At 34.6% G+C, this 25,824-nt stretch overlaps 1 protein-coding gene across 20 annotated transcripts in view; it reads right to left on the bottom strand.

The window, feature by feature from the left end:
- CCDC91 (coiled-coil domain containing 91) overlaps window positions 1-25,824 on the bottom strand; it is a 353,160-nt gene that overhangs the window by 114,729 nt on the left and 212,607 nt on the right. For all 20 annotated transcript variants that reach the window (XM_058743233.1, XM_058743225.1, XM_058743235.1 and 17 more), the window contains one exon: window positions 25,635-25,742. In XM_058743233.1, the coding sequence (XP_058599216.1) occupies window positions 25,635-25,742 (108 nt within the window). The remainder of the gene's footprint in view (window positions 1-25,634; window positions 25,743-25,824) is intronic.

The following is a 25,824-nucleotide window of genomic DNA, read 5'->3' on the forward strand; positions in this document are numbered from 1 at the left end:
TGAGCTAGACATGCAAATATGTGAAGTCCATGGCTAGCCAGATAGATCTGAATAGTTGAACACAACTCACTTCAAAGACTACAATCCACTGGCTGTCTACCAAGTCTAGTGTGGGGAGTGTAGTTTCTTCCCTGTGAGACCTGCCAGGTAAAGCCTTTGGAATTGCTTATGGTCAGACCTGAAAAATCACACATGGGCTTTTACCAGAAGCTGAACCCCTCAAGCGTATGCTACTAGGAAAAGAGGGTCATTTTAGGGAGAAAAATGAAAATGGATAGTACAGCACAGTGGTGTAAAGAGAAGAAGGTGCTCTGGAATAGTTGGAGGCTGCTGACATTCTAGAGACTTCCATTTACTCCAGGTCCTTCTACTCTGGAGAGCTGTCAGAATTACATTGGGGCATGACTACAAATTCTTCATGTAGTTCTGTTTGAGATAGTCTATTTCATTTATTCCAGTAATATCCAAAGTGAAATATAAATATTAAATGAGTTAATGCAGTAAAATGCTTAGAGCATGTACATATTGTATAATGTAATTGTACATGCTTTTTTGGACAGCTACTTGTAAATCTGATAATTTTATGGTCTGAATTTTAACCCTTACTTCACCTACTTATTTATTTATTTCCTCTGTCATTGCCACTAATACTATCAAAGTGTTACAGGCTTTATTTACTATGGCTAAGAGACGATAAGGATAGATGCAGAACTCATAAGCATCTGTGGAAAAAAAAAAAAACCTTCTGGGATACTTAATGGATCATCATTTCTTGAAAGAGACCGTGAAAGTCCTTCAAATGATGAGAATTTAAATTCAGAGTATTATTTCAGAGCTTGATTCAGATAACCTTTGTGGCTATTGAAACAATGCTTTTTTTGAGAGTCCAGGTAATAAAACTGCGTTTCATCTAATATCAAACTTGTGATTTATGAGCTTTAACCTCAAGGTACCAACATAATGAATAGATTTCCAATCTGATTTATTAAATTCTTTATATTTGATACAGTATTGAGTATAAAGATCTTTTTTTTTTAAGTTTATTTATTTTGAGAGAGAGAAAGAGAGAGAGAGAGGGAGAATCCTAAACAGGCCCCACACTGACAGCCCACAGCCCAATGCAGGGCTCTATCTCACGAACCATAAGATCATGACCTGAGCTGAAATGAAGAGTCAGATGCTTAATTGACTGAGCTACCCAGGCACCCATAAAGATCTTTTTTTATAATAAGAAATAATAAGAAATTAAGTCTACCCAAAGTATTAAATTTATCCAGAGTAGATATTTCAAAGAAAACAATCTGTCTGAAGAAAAATATCCAAGATTTTGGTTTACAGACATAAAATCTTGTTTAAAAAGAAAAGGTTGTCAATGTAAAGACAAATAGTTAAAAAAAATTCCCATTAAGCATTAAACAGCCCACCACTACATAGAATATTCTCTTAATATGTCCTTAAATTTAGTAAAAGATGTTTATGTACCTAGTCAAATGAGGCATTCTAAGTCAACAACATCAACTACGGTCATGTCCATGTCTATCTGGATCCCCATTTAGCAAATGTACAATAAATGCAAAATGCAATTCAGTTTCTAGAATCACAAAATCTTGGGACCAGAAATGAACTTAAAAGACACTTAATCTGGGATGCCTGGGTGGCTTGATAGATTGAACTTTTGACTCTTGAGTTCAGCTCAGGTCATGATCCTAGGGTCATGGGATTGAGCCCACGCTGGGCTCTATGCTGGGTGTGGAGTCTGCTTAAGAGTCCATCTCTCTCTCTGCCCCTCTCCCCTGCTTGAACTCTCTTTCTCTCTAAAATAAAAAGGGAAAAAAAGGAAGAAAAAAAAAGACAATCTACTCATCCAATGTTTGAAACACTTCCACATTATATATGTGTGTGTGTGTGTGTGTGTGTGTATCCCCACACACCCACACATATATACACTGTATATATACACATTGTCCATGTTATCACTCAGTTAATCCAGATAAAGGAAATTTGCTACCTCAAGGAACACTGCTTACTCAGTATCCCTTTATATTAACTTGAACCATATGAAATAGCCATTTTTATAGGTAGAATGGTCTCATAAAACTGATTTCATATCAATGTCACTCCAATGTGAACAGGTGAACCCTAAAACAACTTTATAGTTTCATGTTAAAATATTTCCCTCTAGTTTCAATACATTGACCCTAGTTCCATTATGTTCCAAAATAAGTCTACTCTTTTTTCATATAAGTTTTCTAAATGGGCAACTTATTTCAATACCTTCAACAGTATTCATATTATACATTCTCAGCTCCCTTCAACTTTTTATCCTTTATACTTTAAATATGTTCCAGTTTGACTACAATCTTTTACAACCATGACAACCAGTACTAAAGGGAATTATGGGATATAAATTCAAATTAGAGTGGGTCTCTCCTCAGTTTTTCAGAAAACTAATTTCAATTACATCAGACTAAATTATATTACTTTTTAAAACTTACTGTTAAATAACACCCCTAAATGTTAAATACATGTGATATAGCTAAGTTTGGCTATTAAACCTCTAGAAATGCTAAAATTAAATTTTAATTTTGAGCCACTAATATTTATTACTTTTAAATTTCATTTTGGGTATAATACTATTACTTTAGCCTTTTAAAATACTTTTTTCTTAAATTTTTTAAAATGTTTTTTATTTATTTTTCAGAGAGGGACAGAGTGTGAGTGGGGAGGGCAGAGAGAGAGAGGGAGACACAGAATCTGAAGCAGGCTCTAGACTCTGAGCTATCAGCACAGAGCAAGATGCAGGGCTCAAACTCACAAGCTGTGAGATCATGACCTGAGCCAAAGTCGGTCGCTTAACTGACTGAGCCACCCAGGCACCCCAGTCTTTTAAAATATTTCAAATACAGGGGCACTGGGTGGCTCAGTTGGTTAAGCGTCCGACTTCAGCTCAGGTCATGATCTCACAGTCGTGGGTTCAAACGCCACATTGGGCTCTGTGTTGACAGGTCAGAGCCTGGACCCTGCTTCGGAATCTGTGTCTCCCTCTCTCTCTCTCTGCCCTCCCCCACTCACACTCTGTCTCTCAAAAATAAATAGATTAAAAACATTTCTTTAAATATTTTAAATACAACCTCATGTCATACACAAATGTGAAAACATGCTTTCAATATTTTCATCTAAATCATGACCAGACTGAGCAGAGTAAGGATGAAGACAGTACTGTGGCATTCTACTATAAACCCTTAAGTGGATATCAATCCATATATTTATATATTTTTACACTCATTTCATCAATTTATCTAATGCCCTTGACTTCATATATTTCATACTTTCATTTATCAATTGATCTTATGAGAGACTTAATTTATTAAAGTTTAGATAACTTTTTCTGCCTCATTTTCCTTACTAACCTAGCAAATCCGTCCCCCAAAAGCATAAGTTTAGCCTGATAATATTTTCTTAGCAGATCAATCTCATTTCCTGAAGTTACCGTTCTTTCTTTAACAATCCACTCTGGAATCCGTACAAGAACGATTTTTACAATTACCAATTTATGAAATATTCTTTTTCAAATCTAAGAGTACTTTTCCATTTGTAGTCTAGGTCACTCAGATTATTCTTTTCAAATGCCTCAAAAGATAACAGAAAATGTTTCACTGTTTCTGTGTGCAAGTTCCTTGATCACAATTCACCTAGACAGACAATTATGTACCTATTACCAGGAGGCTGGTGCACAATTGTAACCTTTTCAGTACTCTAAGGCCTCTATTCTCCTTTAGTTGTGTTCTTTGTCAAGAAGAGTCATCTTTGTACTTAGATTAGTGAAGTAAAAACAAAAACGCCACAAAAAAACCAACATAGGAATCAGAGAAAACAAAATTCAACAGAAGTTGAATTAAGAAGTTAAGAAGTTCTAATTTCTCCTTATCATCTTTACAAATGATTCCCCAAACAATAAGCAGGACTATTCTTCCCATGGCTTTCTTAATGTGAACATTACTTACATTATTTTAAATTAGAATGATGACTTGTCTTTTCTCTCAAAGAATGCATTCAAGAAAATTAGAAGGTATGCTTCTTCGTATTTTCTGTGTAGGAATTTCAATTTAAAATTTCCCTTCTTTATTCATTTTCTTAAATTTACTATATGTGGAGAATAAAGAAAAGTGAAATATGTGGTAAGAGAGAAAAACAATTTTATGGCTAGCCACAATCTGCTAACATATCACTATATACATTTGGGACAGTAATTAGCAGGTAATAAAAATGTGTTTTTCCTGGCAGATAAATGGTCTCAAGGCATACTTTTTTTTTCTATTTTATGAGAATGAGACTCCAGTGATCCTGATGGTGTACTAAGAATGGATTAGAATAATACCCTAACTCATAAAAGTAATAAAATTAGTGTTGTTACTTTTTTATAACCATTGTATATAAAGTTAAGTAAAAAGAAAAAAGAGCTGGTTACATGTGTCATTATTTCTTCTATAACTAGGATTTTGATACCTATGTTTTTATGTGTTACCATACAAAAGAGTAGCATAAAAAATAATTACCAAGAAAGCGATGAATTAATATAACTGGATGAACTGTTTGAATGTATCAGAAAACTAAACTTTGACTACTTTGATGTAATTATAGTATTTCTGGAAATACACAGTAAAGATGACAACCAGAATTCCTCAATATCTACCTAAATCAATCAATCAATCAATCAATCAATCAATCATATGGCTTACAGAAAACATTTGAAATATCCAAACAACACTATTTAAAGTAACAGAGGCTAGTAAGAGTTACAGAACCAAATACAGGTTTCCAGAACTTTCTGGACTATATAACAGGCTAGACAAAACTCCAATAGACAAGTAGCACAAAGCATGTACAGAAAAGCACAGCAAAGCACTTAAGCATCCTTAAAAAGTCATGGCAATATTAATGATAAGTAAATAAATACAAACTTTGTTTACAAACTGCATTAATCAAGATTCTCTACAGAAGCAGAACCGATAGGAGACATGGAAGGAGGGAAGAAGAAAGAGAAAGTGAAAGAGGAATTGGGAAAGGAGAGAAAGAGGGCGTCAGTGGTGATGACTGATTTTAAGGAATTGGCTCAATTAGTAGGGGCTACAAGTATGAAATCTTTAGGGCAGGCACCAGCCAGACTGAAAACTCAGGCAGGATTTCTGTGTTACATTATTAAGGAAGAATTTTTCTGTTTTAAGGAAACTGTAGTATTTATGCTTAAGGCCTTCAATTGATTGGATGAGCCCACCCAACATTATGTGGGTATAAGTGTATACATACTGTTAAGGAAAAAAATATTCTGATACTGGTTAAAACAGTAACAAAGACTTTGTTCAAGTCTATTGTGATAGATCCAAGATTGTTGCAATATGGAAAAGAGATTAGGTTCAACTTGAATAGAAGACCAAGAGGGGATTTACAGCCAGGGATGCAGGTTGAGGGGATTGGTTGATTGAAAATTAATATGAGACATCAAGGATAGGGAGCGATTCTTGCTAAACTGATATAACAGAATTCTTGCTGAAGGCTAGCCAAGGTGTTTAGGTAGCAAGGATGAAGCATAAGGAAATTGACCAGATATCAAGGGTCGGGGTGGGGATTCTCCAACCTGACTTAGCAGGATTCTTGGAAAAGTATACTGGGCTATGCAAGCATGGCAAGGATGGGGCCAAAATTGAGACCTAGTAAAGAAGAGGGTTTAGAGGAGCCTGACTGAAGTTTAGTTAAGAGATGTCTTATCCATACTCATCAGTACCCAGACACACCAAACTATATCTACAATTATATAAATACAATATTTATTATGTATGTGATATTATGTATATGCGTGATTACAGACATGAAATGGCCTCCATCTCCTGTTGGCTTTGATCTTTTGATTTAGTTATATTTTTTGGTAGTCTGTCTCACCTTGTTCTGTGTTTGCATCTATATCTATTAAACCTCACTACCTCTCTTTCCATATTCACTAACATTTGCTCTCTCTGTGATGATCACCCTCTTGAATAAAATGTCTGATTGCACATAAGAAGCTTCTGGATAGGCAACAATTGGTAAAAGAAAAATACAGTTCCCCAAATAACACATACCTATACATACCAAACCAGTGCAGCAATAATAATAACAGCAACAGGAGCATAATCCCTATCTGTCAGAAATAATGCTTTGAAGACAAAAAGTTAATTGGAAGTTTATCAGATGTAAAGAGCAGTATCCTTTTGAGATTTTTGGAAGCCCCAAGTGAGAACTGGATGGGGAATGCTATTTAGGTGCTAACTCCTCATCCAAATATAACATAAAGTTCTAATGGCCATCCTGCTTTATGATACATTATCTCACAAGTTAAAAAACAAAACATAGATCATTGAATTTTCAAAAATTAGCCTGACAATTATATTCAGCTTTTGTAGTGAATAGTATCAGAAAAAAAAGAGGGGCGCCTGGGTGGCTCAGTCGGTTGAGCATCCGACTTCGGCTCAGGTCACGATCTCCGGTCCGTGAGTTCGAGCCCCGCATCAGGCTCTGGGCTGATGGCTCGGAGCCTGGAGCCTGCTTCCGATTCTGTGTCTCCCTCTCTCTCTGCCCCTCCCCCGTTCATGCTCTGTCTCTCTCTGTCTCAAAAATAAATAAATGTTAAAAAAAAAATTAAAAAAAAAAAGGTAGACTTATTTTGTAAAATATGATGAAATTCTTCAGAAAGTAATTTCAACACTCTTTTCTTTCTACTTTATTCTGGGATTTTTGAATCATATCTTCCGTATTGATCATCAACCACTATATATTTACATAGACTTCAACAACAAATTTCTTCAGGTAGAGAGACAAACTTTAACTCAAATCAAATCTTTTCTATACTAAAAAATAAACTTTAAAATACACACAGCTTTCTTAACGAATATTTTCATTTTTAAAAGCCTAATTGCAGGGGCACCTATGTGACTCAGTTGGTTAAGTGTCTGACTCTTGACCTCAGCTCAGGCTATGATCTCACGGTTTGTGAGTTTGAGCCCCACATGAGGCCCTATGCCAACAACAGCACAGAGCCTGCTTGGGATTCTTCTCCCTCTCTCTCTGCCCCTCCTCTACTTTCTCCTTCTCTCTCTCTCTCAAAATAAACAAAAATTAATTAAAAAATATATTATCTGCCAATCACAATACTATACATAAAATCACCTTTCACCTTGTATATTATGGTTACATAAACATATACTTATTCATAATAAAATTTGCTTTAAAATACTCATTTTAAAATCAACTTTATAAACAAATAATTAGCATTACAAACTGACTCCTAAATTGGATGTCAAGAGTTGAGAGACTTAATTGGGGAGAAAAAATCAGAGTTAAACTTTAAAGTAGATTATAAAAAAATAATTTTCAGTATCTTAGCCTGTAATATTACCAAAATGTTAGCTAATTATACCTGAAACCCTTGGTTTATCTCCATTTAATTGTTTTCCAAATTTTCTGGCCAGTAAGAAAATTACCTTCCCCCCTCCACCAAAAGATTTGATTTCTGTTCTAAAGTATTAAAACCTTAAACAAGGGGACATCATTTTCTCATTGTTTCTAAAAGATTCACACATGTAAAATCTCACTAGTATGTGATTTAACAACATGGCACTTGCGTTATTTCCACTTTCTTGCCCTTGGGTTCTTTTCTCCATGGACTTTTCTGTTTCTTTTTTTCTATTTTTAAGGTATGAAGGTGTTCGGAACAAGCTTCCCCTGCCAAATGGGCTGCTTTGAGATGTGGGTTACTTTGCGCTGAAGTCATTCTAGGCAAAAGATTCAGGAAGAGCTTTCACCTCCCCCTTAACTGCCTAAAAGAATTTAGATAGAGGCTTGGTCTAGGAAAAGAACTAACATCAGAGATAACTACAAGGAATATGGGCTTTGGGGTTTCTGGGTGGCTCAGTTGGTTAAGCATCCAACTTCAGCTCAGGTCATGATCTCATGGTCAATGAGCTTGAGCCCTGCATCAGGCTCTGTGCTGACAGCTCAGAGCCTGGAGCCTGCTTCGGATTCTGTGTCTCCCTCTCTCTCTGCCTCTCCCCTGCTCATGTGCTTCTCTCTGTCTCTCAAAAATAAACGTTATAAAAAAAAAAAAAGAATATGGGCTAGGTGTGGTAATAAACTGGGGGCGGGGGGGGGGGCGTTGTTGGCGAAGCTTGGCAGGGCCCACAGAGCAAATTCCTCTCCGTGTCCCACAGTATCTGTAAAGCATGGCAAACATTTGTTTTCCTTATCTTCCTGTGAATTATGTTCCTCCCTTTTGAAATCTCAGGCTTGTACCCCCTTCTCCTTAGCTCAGGATAGCATGTAAGCCTCAACTGCCTGACTGCCTGTGGGTATCACATTCTTATGGGGTTCCTGTATACACTTAATTAAATTTGTTTTTCTTCTGTTAATCTGTCTTATATCAATTTAATTAATAGACCAACCAAAAGACCCTAGAAGGGTAGAATAAAAAGTTTTCCTCCCCTATAGGTGCCAAGACCACAATATTTTTCTTCTCTGCCCAAGCAGAATGAGAGTGGGTGTCCTTAACAATCTATCATTATCAATTTTCCTCTAAATGAATGCAAGGAATATTTTTAAACATTCCTGTGATCTGGAGATGTAATACACTTATACTGAAATAAAAAGCCTAGTATGATCAAACGCCGGTGCCACACAAAAAACCTTGTGATATTCAGGAGACCAAGCATAAATCACCCATTCCTTAATCTTAATTAAACCCAGATATAATTTTCTTTCATTTTAAATGCATTCCAGTTCAAAGTTAATCTTAAAAATTAAACCAATTATTTAAATGTTGGGGTACTTTTTTTCTTTTAAATTATATTTTTGGATACTTTCATACATTCATATAAAATTTTACCCACTTTTCAACTAAAATGAACTCTTCTACCTTGTCCTAAACAAAAAAAATTTTTACGTGAGATTCAAACTGTCTGACTTCTTGCCTATATTTATTATGATATTTTATTCATTTATTTTTTAAGTTTATTTTGGAGGGTGGGGAGAAGAGACAGAGAGAGGGAAACAGAGGACCTGAAGCAGGCTCTAAGCTGACAGCAGAGAGCCTGATGCAGGGCTCAAACTCATGAATCATGAGATCATGACCTGAGCCTAAGTCAGACACTTAACCAACTGAGCCATGCAGGTGACCCTATAATATTTTTATTTTTAAGCTTTGCAACAGGTTTATATATATATATATATATATATATATATATATATATATATATACTTTTGTGACAAAGTCTGGGTTCTAAAAAATATATTTGATTAACAGTATCAAAGTTTTTGAAAGATAATGATGACAAATGAGTCTTGATATATTAAGGTAATGCTAGCTGCTATCAACAAATAATTCCAAAATTTTCACTGACTGAAAACAACATAAGTTTTCTTTGTTATTCATGGAAATGTCTTGAATGGCAGATTCCCTCCAAGCGATAATTCACAGACCCAATCTCCTCACACATGTGTTTCTGCCATTGCCAAAATCCTTAACGTTTTCTCTTACAGGCAAAGAGGAGATATGACAACGCCCATCTAGTTCTGAACCATCTTGGCCAGTGAATGACACACATTACTTGCACTCCCAAATCACTGGTGGAAAACTAAGCTACTTGAACTTTGTTTACTGTCTAGAGAAATCATAATCTAAACTAAACTGTTGAATCTGAAAGGGATTATTTCATATTAGTGGTTTCACTTGATAGGTATTTAATGGGAGGATATAGGCAAAAGGACGCCTTTATGAATGACAACAACTCCACAAAGGCAAAGGAAAAGACCCACTCAGGGAACGCCAGCTAGTTGTTACAACCATATGTTAAGTAAGAGGAACAAATTTTGGTGGGTAGTTAGCTATCACTGCCATGCCTGCACAGGATGTATAAAAACTAAATTCAAAGATATATTATAAGCTCATCAGAGTAAAATTGTAGAACATCAAGGATAAAAACGAACTATGAAAAATAACCAAAGCATAAAGACAGATGATCTATAAAATATCAATAACTGAACGAACATCAGGCATCTCATAAGAAGCATTACACATTAAAGACAGTGGAATAATACCTTCAGGAAAAACAACTGCTATAGTATTTTACACAGTACTGGAATTCTTTTCACAAATTATGATACAATAAAAAGTTTCAGAAAAAAAATGTTAAAGTTTCTACTTCATAATTAATAAAGACTATAAGAAGTAGATTGAACTCATGAAGGAGAGAAGGCAAGCAGTAACAGGTAAACAAAAAAAATCTGTAAATATGTGAGCACATCACAATGAAAATGTAAATAATCACAGTAATATTTGGGGGGAATTTAAGGACTAGAACTAAATACTGAACAAGTATGGGTACATGGAGGCAAGAGTAAAAACGTGGTAAAGCCTGTATAATATTTGTCCTTTAGAGAAGAGGAAGGGAAGTATGACAGAGAAGTTGAGACAGTACTTTCCCCCCAAATTTAAAAGGTCTGAAGCAAATATGTCATAATGAAATTGACAGTGTTCAGAACACACTATCCAAGACTCTGGCACCTTGACATACTAAATATTTTAGGCTGAAGGAATGTGAGAAATGGAAGGTGCAGGAAGAATCCTCTGACCTTCTCTTTTCCCCCTGACGTAAGTGGTAAGAACTTCTTGTCAGAAGTGCCCACCCTATACCCAGAAAAAAAGAAGCTTTCTTATTTCTGAAGACAGGTGGATGTCAAGAATCCAAATGAACAGGTCTTACTAAATTGCCCCCAGTTTGCTTTGCTTATAGCCTTTTGTCCTATCATGTTTTTCCATGACTTTCCACTCTTCATCAAATCTAGTATAAAAATGCTCAGGTTTTAGTGTATCTTGGTTTTATTTCCTTATTAAAGTTCCCATGTCATGAAAAAACTACATTAAGTGAATATATATGGTCATCTCTTTGTTAATCTGTCTTTTGTCACTTCAGTTTATAAGGCCCCAGCCAGAGAACTGAGGAAAATATTAGAAAAAAACATTTTTCCTCTGCTACAAAACCATGTGTTAAATCTAATGCTATGCCTAGTATACTAATTTTGTGTTTGCTTTATTTAGTTACCAAAAATTACAATAAAATGTGACACGGGAAGTCTCAAAATTGATAGAGAAATTTTCCAGAATTTGTATGGAAATTATTTGAAAACATCAATTACCAAATGCTAATGGAAATTGTAACCACATAAAAAAATCTAAGCATTCTCTCAAATAAAAAACCTTAAAAAATAACAATGAATGTGTGAACGATTTCTTGTATTTCAGGATAACGGACATTCCTTTGCATAAAAGTAATCACAGATAACAAAAGAACTAAATCTAGAGATTTTTCCATAGAACTACAGCTACTAGTTATTGAGTAATTACTATATACTAGACACTTTGCTTCACTTAATCCTTATATAGCACCTATTAGATACTACAATTAACTCTAATTTAGAGATTTTAAAAAATAAGTACAAAGAAATTCTATAGTTGCCCTAATCCAAACTACTAATAAAAGATACCATTTGAAGTAGCTTCTTAGTCCACAAAAATATCAAAAAATTACATGTGCTTTCTTCCAACCTATCCCTTTAACTGGTTTGAGGTTAAAAACACCTTAAAAAGTAGGAATAATGGGATTCTTTCCTCTTATAATTCTGCAACTTGAAGGATGAGAAATTAAGAAGAAGGAATGCTGAAGATTAGCAATATGAAGGCAATACTAAAACAGTGTCTATCAAAGTTCTCTCATAGATATTACCTGATTTGCCTTGGGCTCCAACTAAATTGTTAAGAATAAAAATTAATAGAGGAGAATCCTGTTAATCTGAATAGTAAACAAATATCCCCACTATTCTCATTATCAAGAAACTTAGAAAACATTGCCCCAAATGATGTTTCCTAATATTGTGGAAACAAAATATTCACAAATACCTGGATTCTTGTTAAAATACCACATTGAAGCCCCCAAATATGCTGGGTTTTGACTAAAAATAGCTAACTATTGCCAATTTCATAACATTCATATATTCTTTTGTCCCAATGGATCTACTGTATCAGACTCTGCAGGAAAGGGAACATTACTAAGGAACCCAAGGGATTTTCATGATAAAGCTAATGTGAGGGGAAAATTACCATAAAGAGGAAATTAAGAATTCAAGATCCTAAAAGGTTTGGCAAAGTATGGTCTCTGGTTCAAATTTAACCTGTAGCCTGATTTTGTAAATAAACTTTTATTGAAACATAGCAATGGTCACTCATTCACATATTGTTTATGGCTGCTTTCTCACTATACTGGCAGAGTTAAAACAGTTTTAGCAGAGAATCTAAAATACTTATTTTATTATCTACCCATTTTCAAAAAAATGTTGCCAACCTTCCCTAATCACAAAATAACACAACAAAGAGTTGTACATAATAAACCAACAAAAGACATAAAATGAAATCATTAACATAATCCAAAAGTAGGCGCACACACACACACACACACACACACACAACACACAAAGAAAACATGGAACAGACAGAAAACAAATAGCAGGATGGTACATTCAAACCCCAAAGTATCGATAATCACATTAAATGTAAAGAGTTTTAAAAACACAATAAAAAGGGGGTGCCTGAGTGGCTTAGTCCATTAAGTGTCCAACTCTTGATCTCAGCTCAGGTCTTGACCTCAGAGTCTTGAGTTCAAGCCCTTTATAGGCTCCACACAGGGCATGGAGCCTACTTCAAACAAACAAACAAACAAACAAAATAAATCCCACATAATAAAAAGGCAGTGGCTATTTGATTACATAAAAGTAAGAGCCAACCACCTGCTTCCTGTAAGAAACCCATTTTAAACATACAGACAGAAATAGATTAAAAGTAAAGGGGGGAAAAAGTAAAAGTATAGGGGAAAATATATTATTCTGACAATAATCAAAAGACAGGTGAAGAAACTATATTAATATCAAACAAAGCAGATCTCATAACAAACAACATTATCAGAGAAAAGGCATTTCATAGTGTTAAAGTGAAAATTATATTAAGAGGACTTAATCCTAAATGTTTATATACTAAATAGAAGTGTGTCAAAATCACTAGCAAAAAAATAGAATTGCAAGGGAAACTAGTCAAATCCATAAGCACAGTCAGATCTTTCAACACTTGCCTCTCAATAAGTGGCAGACAAGAAGAAAGAAAATCTGTAACAATAGAGAAGACTTGAACAACTCAATCAAAAACTTGATCTAAATGACACTTATAAAGAAACTCCAACAGAAGAATGTGCATTCTTTTCAAGTAGATAAGGAATATTTACCAAGACAGAGCATATCCTGAGCCATAAAACAAATCTCAAAAAAATATTTAAATCACATAATGTTCTCTGCCCACATTAGAATAAGATTAGAAATCAATAAAAGAGATACATGTAGAAAACCAGAAAATATTTTAACACTAAATAACACACTTCTAAATAACCCAAGGATAAAAGAAGAAATAAAAAGAAAAATTAAAAAGTATATTTAAGTCACTGAAAATGAAAACATGCCATTTAAAAATGTGAGACATGCACCTAAAGTAGTACCTAGAAACGTATCACTAAAGGCTTATACTGAAAAATAAAAGTATCAGTCAATGGCCTAAGCTTCTGTTTTAAGACACCAGAATAAGTGCAAACTGAAATCCAATTAAACTAAATAAATAAAATAATAAAGGTCAGAGTATCAGTCAATGATATAGAAATAAGAAAAACACAAAAAATAAAATCAATGAAACCAAAAGCTGGTCTTTGAAAAGATTAAAAGAATCAGTAAACTTCTACAAAACTAATCAGGAAAAGAGAAAAATGACAGATTACTAATACCTGGAATAAGATAAGAGATGTCACAAAACTTGCTACAGATATAAAAGGACAACAAGAGAATATTATGAGAAAATACATATACATATATAACATAAATTATATATGTATTTGTTTGACAAAATCCAACATCTATTCCCAGAATAAAAACTAGGAGTAGAAAGAAAAATACTCGACCTAGTAGAGAACTTTCATGAAGATATCTACAGCTAACATTATAGCTAATGATGAAAAACTAAATGCTTTCTTCCCATGGTCAAGCAAAAGGCAAAGATATCCTTCCATATTGTACTATTGTACTAGAGGTTTTCAATATTGTACTAGAGGTTTAGCCAGTGCAGTAAGAAAAATAAAAGACATTAAATTAAAAGGAAGATGGAACAATATCTATATTCTCAGACAACATAATTGACTATGTAGAAAATCCAATAGACTCTATCAAAACAAGCTGCTAAAACTCACAAGTGATTTTAGCATCATCACAGAATACAAGACCAATATACAATTGTATTTTTTTGTACAACACGCACTGGATAATTGAAGTTGAAAAAATATAAAAGTCAAAGCAGCACTAAAAAAAGAAGAAATGTTGTGGAATAAATCTGACAAGATGTGCTAGACCTGAACAGTAAAAATTTTAAACGTTACTGACAGAAATTAAAAAATACTTAAATAAGTGGAGCAGTATACCATATTCTTAGGTAACAAGACAATATTGCAAAGTTGTCAATTACATCCAAATAGATTCAACACAATCCCAAGCAACATCTGTGACAGCATAAGAAATATATATTTGGTCTTCATTCCAAGCTCCTATCACAGAGCTTCTAAAAGCCTTGGAATTTCCTTAGAGATAGGAGTAAAAGGAGTATCTTTTGTTATTCACACCAAGCCCCCTTCAATTATGCCTGAGTTTTTGTTAATGAGATGACTCTTGGTGGACCCCAACGTAGCTTCAGAATGGGGCTGTCAGAAGAACCAACCATGTGATTAGAGGTTGGAACATTCAACCTTACCCCCTTCCTCAACCTTTAGGAAGAGGGGAGGGGCTGGAGATCGAATCAGTCATCAATGGTCAGTGATTTAATCAGCCATGCCTATGTAATGGAATCCCCATAAAAACAAGAAGATTTAGATAGCATCCAGATTGGTGAACTGGGTAAACTGGAAGAGTGACACACCTGGAGAGGGCACAGAAACTCCATGATACCCTGGCTCCCCCCACATGTTACCCTTTACATCTCTTCTGTTTGGCTGTTCCTGAGCTGTATCCTTTATAATAAACTGGTAATAGTAAGTAAAACACATTCCTGAGTTCTGTGACCTGTTCTAGCAAATTATCGAACCTCAGGAGGGGCTTGTGGAAAGTCTTGATTTATAGCTATATGATCAGAAATACAGGAGGCCTAGGGACTGAGAGGGGGTTACAGGAGCTCCTGGATTCATAGCCTGTTGGTTAGGAGTACAGAATGCATAGAACTTGCAACTGGAATATGAAGTGGGGTAAGTCTTATGGGAGTAAACCCTTAATCTGAACTTTGCACTAACTCTGGGTACTGTCAGAATTAAACTGACAGAGCACCTGGGTGGCCAGTCACTTAAGCATCTGACTCTTGACTTTGGCTCAGGTCATGAGCACACAGTTCATGAGTTTGAGCCCTACCTCGGGCTCTGTGCTGGTGGTGTGGAGCCTGGTTCAGATTCTCTCCCTCTCTCTCTACCTTCCCCCTGCTCTTTCTCTCTCTCTCTCTCAGATTAAATACATAAACTTTTTTTTAAAAAAAGAGAAGAATTAAATTGACTTATACAACAACCAGCAGGGGAATTGGAGAATTGCTTGATGTTGAAACTCACACATTTGGTGTCAGAAATGATATGAGTAAACACAGCTCCTATCATCTCAGCATGCTCTGCGGTAAAAACTGACAGGCTGATTATACAATTTATATGTAAGTGCAAAGAACACAGACTAGCCAGAACAAGTTTGAAATATAAGAACAATATTGGAGGACTTCTGCTATCTGACTTCAAGACTAGTAGTATAGGAGTTATGATATGTAAATGGAACCAATAGAGAGTTAAGTAATAAACACACACATATCTTATTAATTTTTAATAAGGCACAAAGAAAATTCATGTGTGAAAGAACAGTCTTTTTGTTTTTAATTTGAGAGGGAGAAAAAGAGCAAGTGTGAGGAGGAAAGAGGGGCAGAGGGAGGGGGAGGGAGGGAGGGAGGAAGGGAGACAGAGAATGAGAGAGAGAGAGAGAGAGAGAGAGAGAGAGAGAGAGAGAGAGAGAGAGAATCTTAAGCAGGCTCAGTGCTCAGTAAGGAGCCTGACGCAGGGCTGGATCACATGACCCTGGGATCACGACCTGAGCCAAAATCAAGTCAGATGCTCAACTGATAGAGTCATGCAGGCACCCCTCAAGGACACAGATAATTTTAAAGTAAATGAATGGAAAATGAAAGACCATATAACTAGTAAGCATAACAGAGTTAAATTAACTATGTTATTATAATACAAAATAGACATTAAGATAAGAAATACAATAGGAGGATTTAACAACTACAAATTCACATGCATTCAACAATAAAGCACCAGAATACAAGACAAAAAAAACCTGACAGAATTGAAAGAAATAGACAAAATCAATTACAATTGGAGAGATCAACACTCTTTTTCTCAGTAACTGAAAGAAGAAAATACAATCACTGCATTTTGAAGAACTGAAAAACATCAACCATATTGACCTAATTTGTCATTTATAGAACATTCTACCCAGCCACAGTAGAATATACATTCTTTTCAAATGTACACAGTATATTCATAAAGACAGAATATATGTTAAGCTACAAAACAGGTCTTAATACACTGAAAATAAATGATTCAATACAGAATATATTCTCAATACAAAACAATTTAAATTAGAAATCAATAAAAAAAAGAAAGCTAGAAAAAAAATCTCAAAATATGGGAAATGTAAACAACACAACACACTTCTAATGAGCACCAGGTGTTGTATATAAGTGATGAATCACTCAAATCTACAACTGAAACTAATATTACACAGTATGTTAACTAACTGGAATTTAAATAAAAATGTGACGCTAACTAACTTACTGTATATCTCATTGCTTAAACAAAAATCTTAAAGAAATTTTAGAACATCTCAAGCAAAATGAAAATGAAAACATGCCATATTACAATATGTGGAATATAGTCAAATTGGCTATTAGCATAAACGTGATAGCTCTAAAATCATGTATTTGTACTTCCATCTTGAGAACTATAAAAAATAGAGCAAATCAAACTCGAAGGAATAATAAAGGTCAGACCAGCAATGAAATTAAAAAAAAAAAAAAGAAAAAAAATCAATGGAACCAAAAACTGCTTCTTAAAAAAGATTAACAAAGTACTAAATCTAAACCAACTGATATAAATTCCCACTATGAAGAAAAGAAGAAAGGACATCACTATAAATCTTACAAAAGAACAATAAAACACCATTATATTTTTCTGATAAATTTAACAATTTAAGTGCAAAGCAAGGTTCCTTGAAAGACATAAATTACTAAAAATAATAAACAGAAAATTAGTAATTAAAAACTGTCTCAACAAAGAAAATTATATACCTATATGGCTTCTCCAGGGGATCCCACCAAACATTTAAAGAAAAATAATACTATTCCTATTCCAATCCTTTTAGAAAACAGAGAAGGCAGAAATACTTTTTTATGAGGCCAGTTTTACTGACACCAAAACTAGAAATAGGTATCACAAGAAAACAAGAACAAAACCAAAAACTACAGACCTATATTCATCATGAACACAGACACAAAAATCCTCCACAGAATTTTATCCCACTGAATCTTTCAGTATATAAAATAAAAATTTCTCATTAACAATAGGATTTGCCCCATGAACATAACCAGTTTGATATATGAAATTCAATAATATATAACATTACATAAAAAAGAAACACATGATTATGCCCATAGATACAGAAAAATAAATGAACAAAAACTAAACACTCATGATGTAAATAAAACTCTTAGAAAAATAGTAATAAAAGATAACTTCCTCAACAAATGGCATCTATGGAAAACCGAGAATTAACATTACACTTAAGGGTTAAAGACTAAATGGTTTCTCCCTGAGAATTAGGAATAAGTCAAGACGCTGTCACCACATATATTAAATGTTATACTGGAGGACCTAGCAGTTAAATAGCAAGAAAAAGAAATGAATGACATACAAATTGCAAACAAAGCATAATCCTAAATAATATGGAATACTGAGTAATTTACAGATGACATTATAAGGTACAGAGAAAATCCTAGAAAACTGACAAAAAAGTTACAGACTTAAAAGGTGAATTTACCAAGATTTCAGGATGAAGAGCAATATACAAAAAACCAACTGCATTAATACACTAGCAAAGAAAATCTGAAAGTATAATTTTAAAATTCCATTTATGAGAGTATTCTAAAAATGAAATACTTACAAATAAATTTAACAAAGTATACCTGATCCTATATACTGAAAACCACAAAACATTATTGAGAAATTAAATATGATCTAATAAAATGGAGAAAAACACTATGTTCACGGATATTGTAAGATTCAATATTGCTAAAATGGCATTTTTTTTCTAAATTAAGCTATAGATTATGTAATTCTAATCAAAATCACAACAGGCTTTTTTTTTTAAATGGAAACTGACAAGCTGAATATAGAATGTATGTATAAGAAAACGCTTATTATCGGGGCGCCTCGGTGGCTCAGTCGGTTGAGCGTCCGACTTCAGCTCAGGTCACCATCTCGTGGTCCATGAGTTCGAGCCCCACGTCAGGCTCTGGGCTGATGGCTCAGAGCCTGGAGCCTGCTTCAGATTCTGTGTCTCCCTCTCTCTCTCTGCCCCTCCCCCGTTCATGCTCTATCTCTCTCTGTCTCAAAAATAAATGTTAAAGAAAAGATTTAAAAAAAAAGAAAACGCTTATTATCTAAACTAGCAAAACAATTTTGAAGAATAAAATTAAAGTTCTTATACATAAAATTTTAAGACTTACCATAAAGTCATAGTAATAGAGCTGTATGGTATTGGTGTACAGATAGAAAATTAGATCACAGCAGTGCTTTTCATCCAGGGGTGATTTACCATCCCCATTCTTGCAGGGGCCATTTAGTAGTATCTGGTGACATTGCTGTTTTTTGTTTGTTTGTTTTTAATTTTTAATTTTTTTTTTTTTTTTGAGAGAGAGAGAAAGAGCACAAGCAGGGGAGAGGGGCAGGGAGAGAGAAAATCTTAAGCAGGCTTCACACTAAGCATGGAGTCCAATGTGGAGCTCGATCCCAAGGCCCAAGGATCATGACCTGAGCCAAAATCAAGACTCGGAGGCTCAACCAACTGTTATTTTATTTTATTTTTTTTAATGTTTATTTATTTTTGAGACACAGAGAGACAGAGCATGAACGGGGGAGGGGCAGAGAGAGAGAGGGAGACACAGAATCCAAAGCAGGCTCCAGGCTCTGAGCCATCAGCCCAGAGCCCGACGTGGGGGCTCGAACTCACGGACCGCGAGATTGTGACCTGAGTTGAAGTCGGACGCTTAACTGACTGAGCCACCCAGGCTTCCCATCAACCAACTGTTATTAAAGCAAGTAAACTAATCAATAGTAGCAAACACAGATCAGTGGTTGCCTAGGGTTAGGGTTGTTGAGGGTGGATGACTGTAGAAGGGCATGAGATAATGTCTTGGGTTGATGGAAATGTTCTGTATCTTGATTGTGACAGTGGATAAACAGGTTATACATCTCTCAATAACAAGGGTCTTTTCCTGCACTTAGAGCATACACAAAAAAGTTGATAGGCTTGGGTGATCCAGCAAAATACAGAATAAACCCATAATCTATTTCTCACAGAATTTACATTCTGGTATGGGATTCAAATGATACTTGTATTTCTTAGGGAAGACACTGGAAGATAATACATTAAAAAATGTATGTTGGGAGGCCCCTTGGTGGCACAGTAAGTTGAGCACCAGACTATTGATCTAGGCTCAGGTCAGATCGTGAGTTCAAGCCCTGCAGTGAGCTCTGCACTGATGGTGCAGAGCCTCCTTGGGATTCTGTCTCTCCTTCTTTCTGTCCCTCCCCTGCTTGTGTGCACTCCTGTGCTCTCTCTCTCTCTCTCTCTCTCAAAATAAATAAATAAACTTAAAAAAAAGTGTGTTGGTGGCTACTGGACATTTTGACAAGGCACTGCAAGTAATAATATAGATAGTTTATTTTGTGTGCTTGGGTAACATTCCATATATAAATCTGTTAATAGCACTTAAGAGATTTTAAATAGTAAATTGTACATATCCTTCACAGAAATTTGGATTTTACAAGTGCTGACAGAAAGGAACTAAGAAAATTTATGAGTGTTACAATTCAAAAGTATAAATAATATTTAAAATTTACATCTATGCACATATACATCCCTCCACCCCCAGTCACACACACACACACACACACACACACACACACACACACACACACATGCACACATCAAAATATTTGCTTACCTAATAAAGGTTAACCTCCACTCATTACTTCCTCCTTCTTGGGTACTCTGGTCTATCCATTTTTTCTTTTTAAATCTTTAGTCTTACTAACTTGGCTCTTGCCCATAAAAGCAAGTTTAAATGAGTTCAACTTCTAGGCCAAAATACAAGGAGGATAAAATTTCCCCTTCATAGCTCCTTCTACCTACAGTGTGCTGTCTTATTTTAATGATCTAATAAGCTTTTCAAAGACTTACCTTCTGTTTCTATTTTTTCATCTTCTTTTTTACTCATATGATTATCTACTTCGATCCTCCACCATTCCACTGAAACTATTCTTGTTAATGACACTTTCTTGTTGTCATATCCAGCAGTCATTTGTAAATCCATACCTTACTTACTTATTTTACATCATTTGAAAATGCTAACCACTCACTTTTTTGTAAAATGCTCTCTTCCTGTGACTTAGGTATACTAGGCATTTGGTTTCTTCCTTTTTCTCTTGACAGTTTACAGTTTCCTTCATGAGCTCTCTTAGCCTATCCATTATTTATTGAGGTCCTTCAGGACCCTAGATGGAATTTATTTTCTCATTCTATATATCCTCTGGTCTCATCCACAGACATACTTTCAATGACCTTCTATATACTTCTGACTTCCAAATTAATTCAAAACCAGATTTCTCATAGTTCTAGACTCTGTATTCAACTCTGTTATGCACTCTGATCTTGTATATTCCACAGGCACTATAAACTCAACATGTCTAAAACACAAAATTTTCAACCCTAACCATGCTCCAGGTCTTAAGTTTCCTATTTCACTGCACTGCCAAAACCAAAAATCTGGTCATCATCCACAAAAATATATTTATGTATATAAATACATATTTATGTATATAAAATGTGTGTGTTGGTGTGTGTGTAAATATATCCTTTATCAATCAACATTTACTTCCTCTTTTTTATTCCCACATATTCTCTGGTTTCTGTTCCCTTAATATGACTCAAAACCATCAAAATCTCTCTTTCCCACGCACCCACCTTACTTTGGGCCACCACCATTCTTACTTGGATAACTGTAATGGCTGTTTAAGAAGCTGTTATGTGCTTCTCATACTGTCTTTCATCAATTCATTTTTATAAACTTTAGCCAGAGTAATTATGACTAAAATGTAAATCCAAACAAATGTCACGTCTCTAGTAATGTCTTAAGGACCCAATTTCCTGTCAGACAAGGTCCTTTATTATCCTTTCTATTGCATAAAATAATCTTTCATTTGGCAGTCTTAAATAGCCTCACCCACCCTTGCCAAGCATTTATATTATAATCTCTCATTTAAAGGATTGTGAATATGTTATTCCATCTACCTCTCTCATGCTAAGTTCTCAGTTCTGACCTCACTTAGACCCATGAACCCTGAGAGAACTCATCATTAGTCCAGTAAGTCTTCCCTTACCCTATATGAAGGAACTACATACCCTTTAATATAACATAATTATTTATTCTATCATAACTTACCATAGTTTTACAATAATGTCATGTTTCCACCTGCTTAATAAAAGGGCTGTGTCTTGCTCATATTATATTCATATACTCCAGCAGAATGCCAGTCATAAAAAAGGCCCTCATTAAATAAGGAAGAGAGAGAAGGACAAAAAGTTGGTCTAGCATTCAAATACTAGATGAGGCCCCAAGACAAATGAATAAAAATTTAAAGGCCACTTTTTTAAATCAAACACAAGATAAAACATGAACTACAAATAAGTAGCCTTTCTACTACAGACTGGAAATTAGAAAACATGAGTCATAACCTTGGTTCTGGGAGGAGCCATACAAATGATCTTGACCAAGAATAGCAAAGATGATAATAATTCAGCCAATACCAGCTGAACACCTAGAATGTGCTAAGTTCTATTCTAAGCACTATGCAGGTCTGATGTCATATAATACTCACAGCAATACTATGAGGTAGGAATTACTTGTATATACATTTTACAGGTAAGAAAAATGAGGCACAGAGAGGCTAAGGACATTCCATAGTACACAGTTAAGTGACAAAATCAAGCAGTCAGATTTCTGAGCATCTGCTTGAAACTACTCTGAATATACTTGCTTTTCCCTTAAATTCTCAATTTGAAAAAAAAAACAATAAAAAAAGGGAAAGGTATGCATGTGTATACACACACACACACACACACACACACACACACACACAGGCTAAATTAAATTATTCCTAAGGAACCATCCAGCTATTATTCTTGTTAAATTAAATTTATTAATTTCAAATTTCAAATGGCATCTAATGAAATATGATTAGAAAAACAAGTGTGGGATGACCATTTATATACTTTATGTGATTTGGCCTACTAATCATATCCCCTTTTAGTGTTTGGTTTTTAAATGGCATTTCATCACACTGAATATCATATACTCTAAATATCCTGAGGTAGTCTTAGACTGTTCTTCACCTAATGTTTCCAAATCGTCGATGAACATGGGATATCCTTCTGCTTACTTAGGTTATTTTTAATTTCTTTCAGCCTGTTTTGTAGTTTTCAGCAGACAAGTCTTTCACCTCCTTTACTCCGAGGTATTTTATTCTTTAATGTGTTATTGTAAACTGAATTGCTTTCTTAATTTCTTTTTTGAATATTCATCAAGAATGTATAGAAATACAACTGATTTTTGTGTGTTAATCTTTTAACTTGCAACTTTGCTGAATTCATTTATTAGCTCTGTTATTGGCTATTTTCGATAAGGCATTGTAAGAAAAAGACAAATTCAGCAATGAATTCACAGGAAGAAGACAATTCATAAGAATCGAATTACAGGTAACAAAAAAAGTTCAGAAATTTGGGGACTTGCAGGAATAACTATCTTCCCAACGTCAACTTGTAAAAAGAAACAACTGAGAAGGTCTCTGAGCAACAAAAGGCCAACTACATTCAATCTTACAGCAAGTACTGAATCAAGTATATGTTAGCTACACCCACTATTAAGGATGCAATGGATTAAAATGTCTCCAAGCACAGACCTAATAAGCCTATTACTGTTACTGTCCTCTATATACTTTCATTTGGAACAAATGGTCTGGAGAAAGAGACCCCTGGAATTTCTTAAACCCATGCTTGATAAACAAAGTTATCTTTAATCAGAAAAAGAGAGAGACATAGAAAAATGGACAACCATAGGGGTAAAATCATATAAACAAATTAAATGTAGGAAGTAGTTCTCTAAAATAACTGTGGGTTTACCTTTCACAAATGGAGCTGATTGTAATCAAACAGATAAGGAGCCAAAAGAACCATTATTCTGAACTGCCACAATCTGCCATCTAAAGTAACCCATCTCTCCCAATTTTCTACAGTCAAAAAGCAGGCTAAGAAATGGCATACTCACCAATACTCAGATATTGCCAACAAAGATATTGAAGAATTTAAAACCTACAAGATCATGAAGAACAATGGACTAGAAACTCTGTCCCTAAAGCCTAAACAGAATCATGGTCAATCAAAGAGCAATCCTATCCCCACAACACACGTTATTTAATCTGTCCATTGAGATTTTAGAATTGCTACATACTAATGACAGCTGTTCATCTGATTCTTCATCCTTCCTACTGAGAGTGTTTACAGTAAATACCTTTATCTTGCTACTATATACTAAATATGTTGAAGGTAAACAACATGTATTTTAGTTTCTAGTTCTTTAGATCAAAAGGGACTATATATCTGGATCTGATAATGTATACACTATGGTACATCATTCCCTACCTATCATCCAAAGATCCTGGACTTTTGAGCTTGAGGCCATAGCTTGGAAAGAACTTTCAGATTTTCTCCCAAGGAGACAGGGTAAGCAAATTTGCCAGTAAGATGGAAACTGGGAATATTTGGCAACCATAAGAGCCAACTGTGGCATAATTAATGCTGTTTACCAAATATTTCCTGTTCCCTCCCTTTCATATTCATAGTAGGATCTCACTACCTGACCTCATTATGATGAAGTAAAGCACTACTGATATAAATTGAGAGTAGAAGCGTCATTTCCAGTCCAGAATATTTAATTACTGGTAGGATATTTGGGCTTCTATTCATTCTGCAATGTTAAAAGGTATTGTTCCACATAGGAACTACACTAGGGTGAAGACAAGATGGGACTAGGGCCCAAGACATTGTATCTGTATCTGTAGCATGAGTAAGATATAAGTCTTTGCTGTCTGAAGCCAGAGAGACAGGGCATGACCTGCCCTGCCCTCGCTAATACATGCTTTATGCTATTTCACAGTTCTGTGACCTTAACTCTTCTCCATGATTTTTCTCTCCATTCACAAAATCATACACTTCATAGTTCTGGTGACCTAGTATTTCGACACCCAAAAGAGTATAGTTGTTATATTAAATTTATAAAATTCCCTATGTATTTCTTCTTCCAAGCCATTTATTAAAATGACACTGAAAAATATTTAATAGAATTGACCCTAATCTTGGTAATAGGGTAGCATATTTATGTCTCCATTTAAATTCTACACCTAACTTTGTTTTCCAAATTCTCAGTATGCTTTCTCATGATATAAAAGAGTTCCTTTAAACAAAGCTGGTTTTATTTTCACCTACCAAGTTTTATGTTATTTACAAGTGTTTCTGGGAATTTCTTGAATATATTATTTACACTATAACACCTCCATAAATGCTCAACTGATTGTTCAATGTAATCAGGTCTTTATGTCTTCTAAGACATTAAATCAAGAAAAGAAACAAATTTAATGGAAAAATTCAAATAGAAACCAATGTCTATATGCAATGAAAGGTAACTTAAACATAAATAAGTACTTTCAAAAATGCAAATATTATTTATAAATCTCATAGCACTAAAAATCATTTCACATGCCATAATACGTTCACAGTCATCTCTTTGCCTCTGTTATTTGATGAATAATACTGTAACTCAGAAATTAACATAAGAATCATTAATTTGGTGGAAAGCCACATATTTTAGGCCTTTAGCTCTATTTTTAGTCTTTCATAAAATTCCCAAACTTTAACATTGAGTTTACATAAGCATAGTTTTTTCCTCCAAAATACACCAAGGAAAGTAAATGGCACGAAACTGAATAAACAGTTATAGAGCTCTCAGGGGAGGAGAGTCAGAAAAGTATAAATATATAATGGATGTGCAATTTTATTACCTGAGTATTTAACAACTCTTCACACTTGTGTGCTTGTTTCTCAATTGCAGAAATGTACTGTTTTTCAATAGCTTCTACTTGTTGCTTAACTGAAGACTGCAGTAGTGCCTAAAAACAAGCAAAAAAGTCATTTGGATCTCAGACAAAACTTGGAGTCTACTGTTGGCATGGGAATTTTTTTTGACAGTTG

Source organism: Neofelis nebulosa, chromosome 8, assembly GCF_028018385.1.
Source record: "Neofelis nebulosa isolate mNeoNeb1 chromosome 8, mNeoNeb1.pri, whole genome shotgun sequence".
In the NCBI taxonomy this organism is placed as follows: Eukaryota; Metazoa; Chordata; class Mammalia; order Carnivora; family Felidae; genus Neofelis; species Neofelis nebulosa.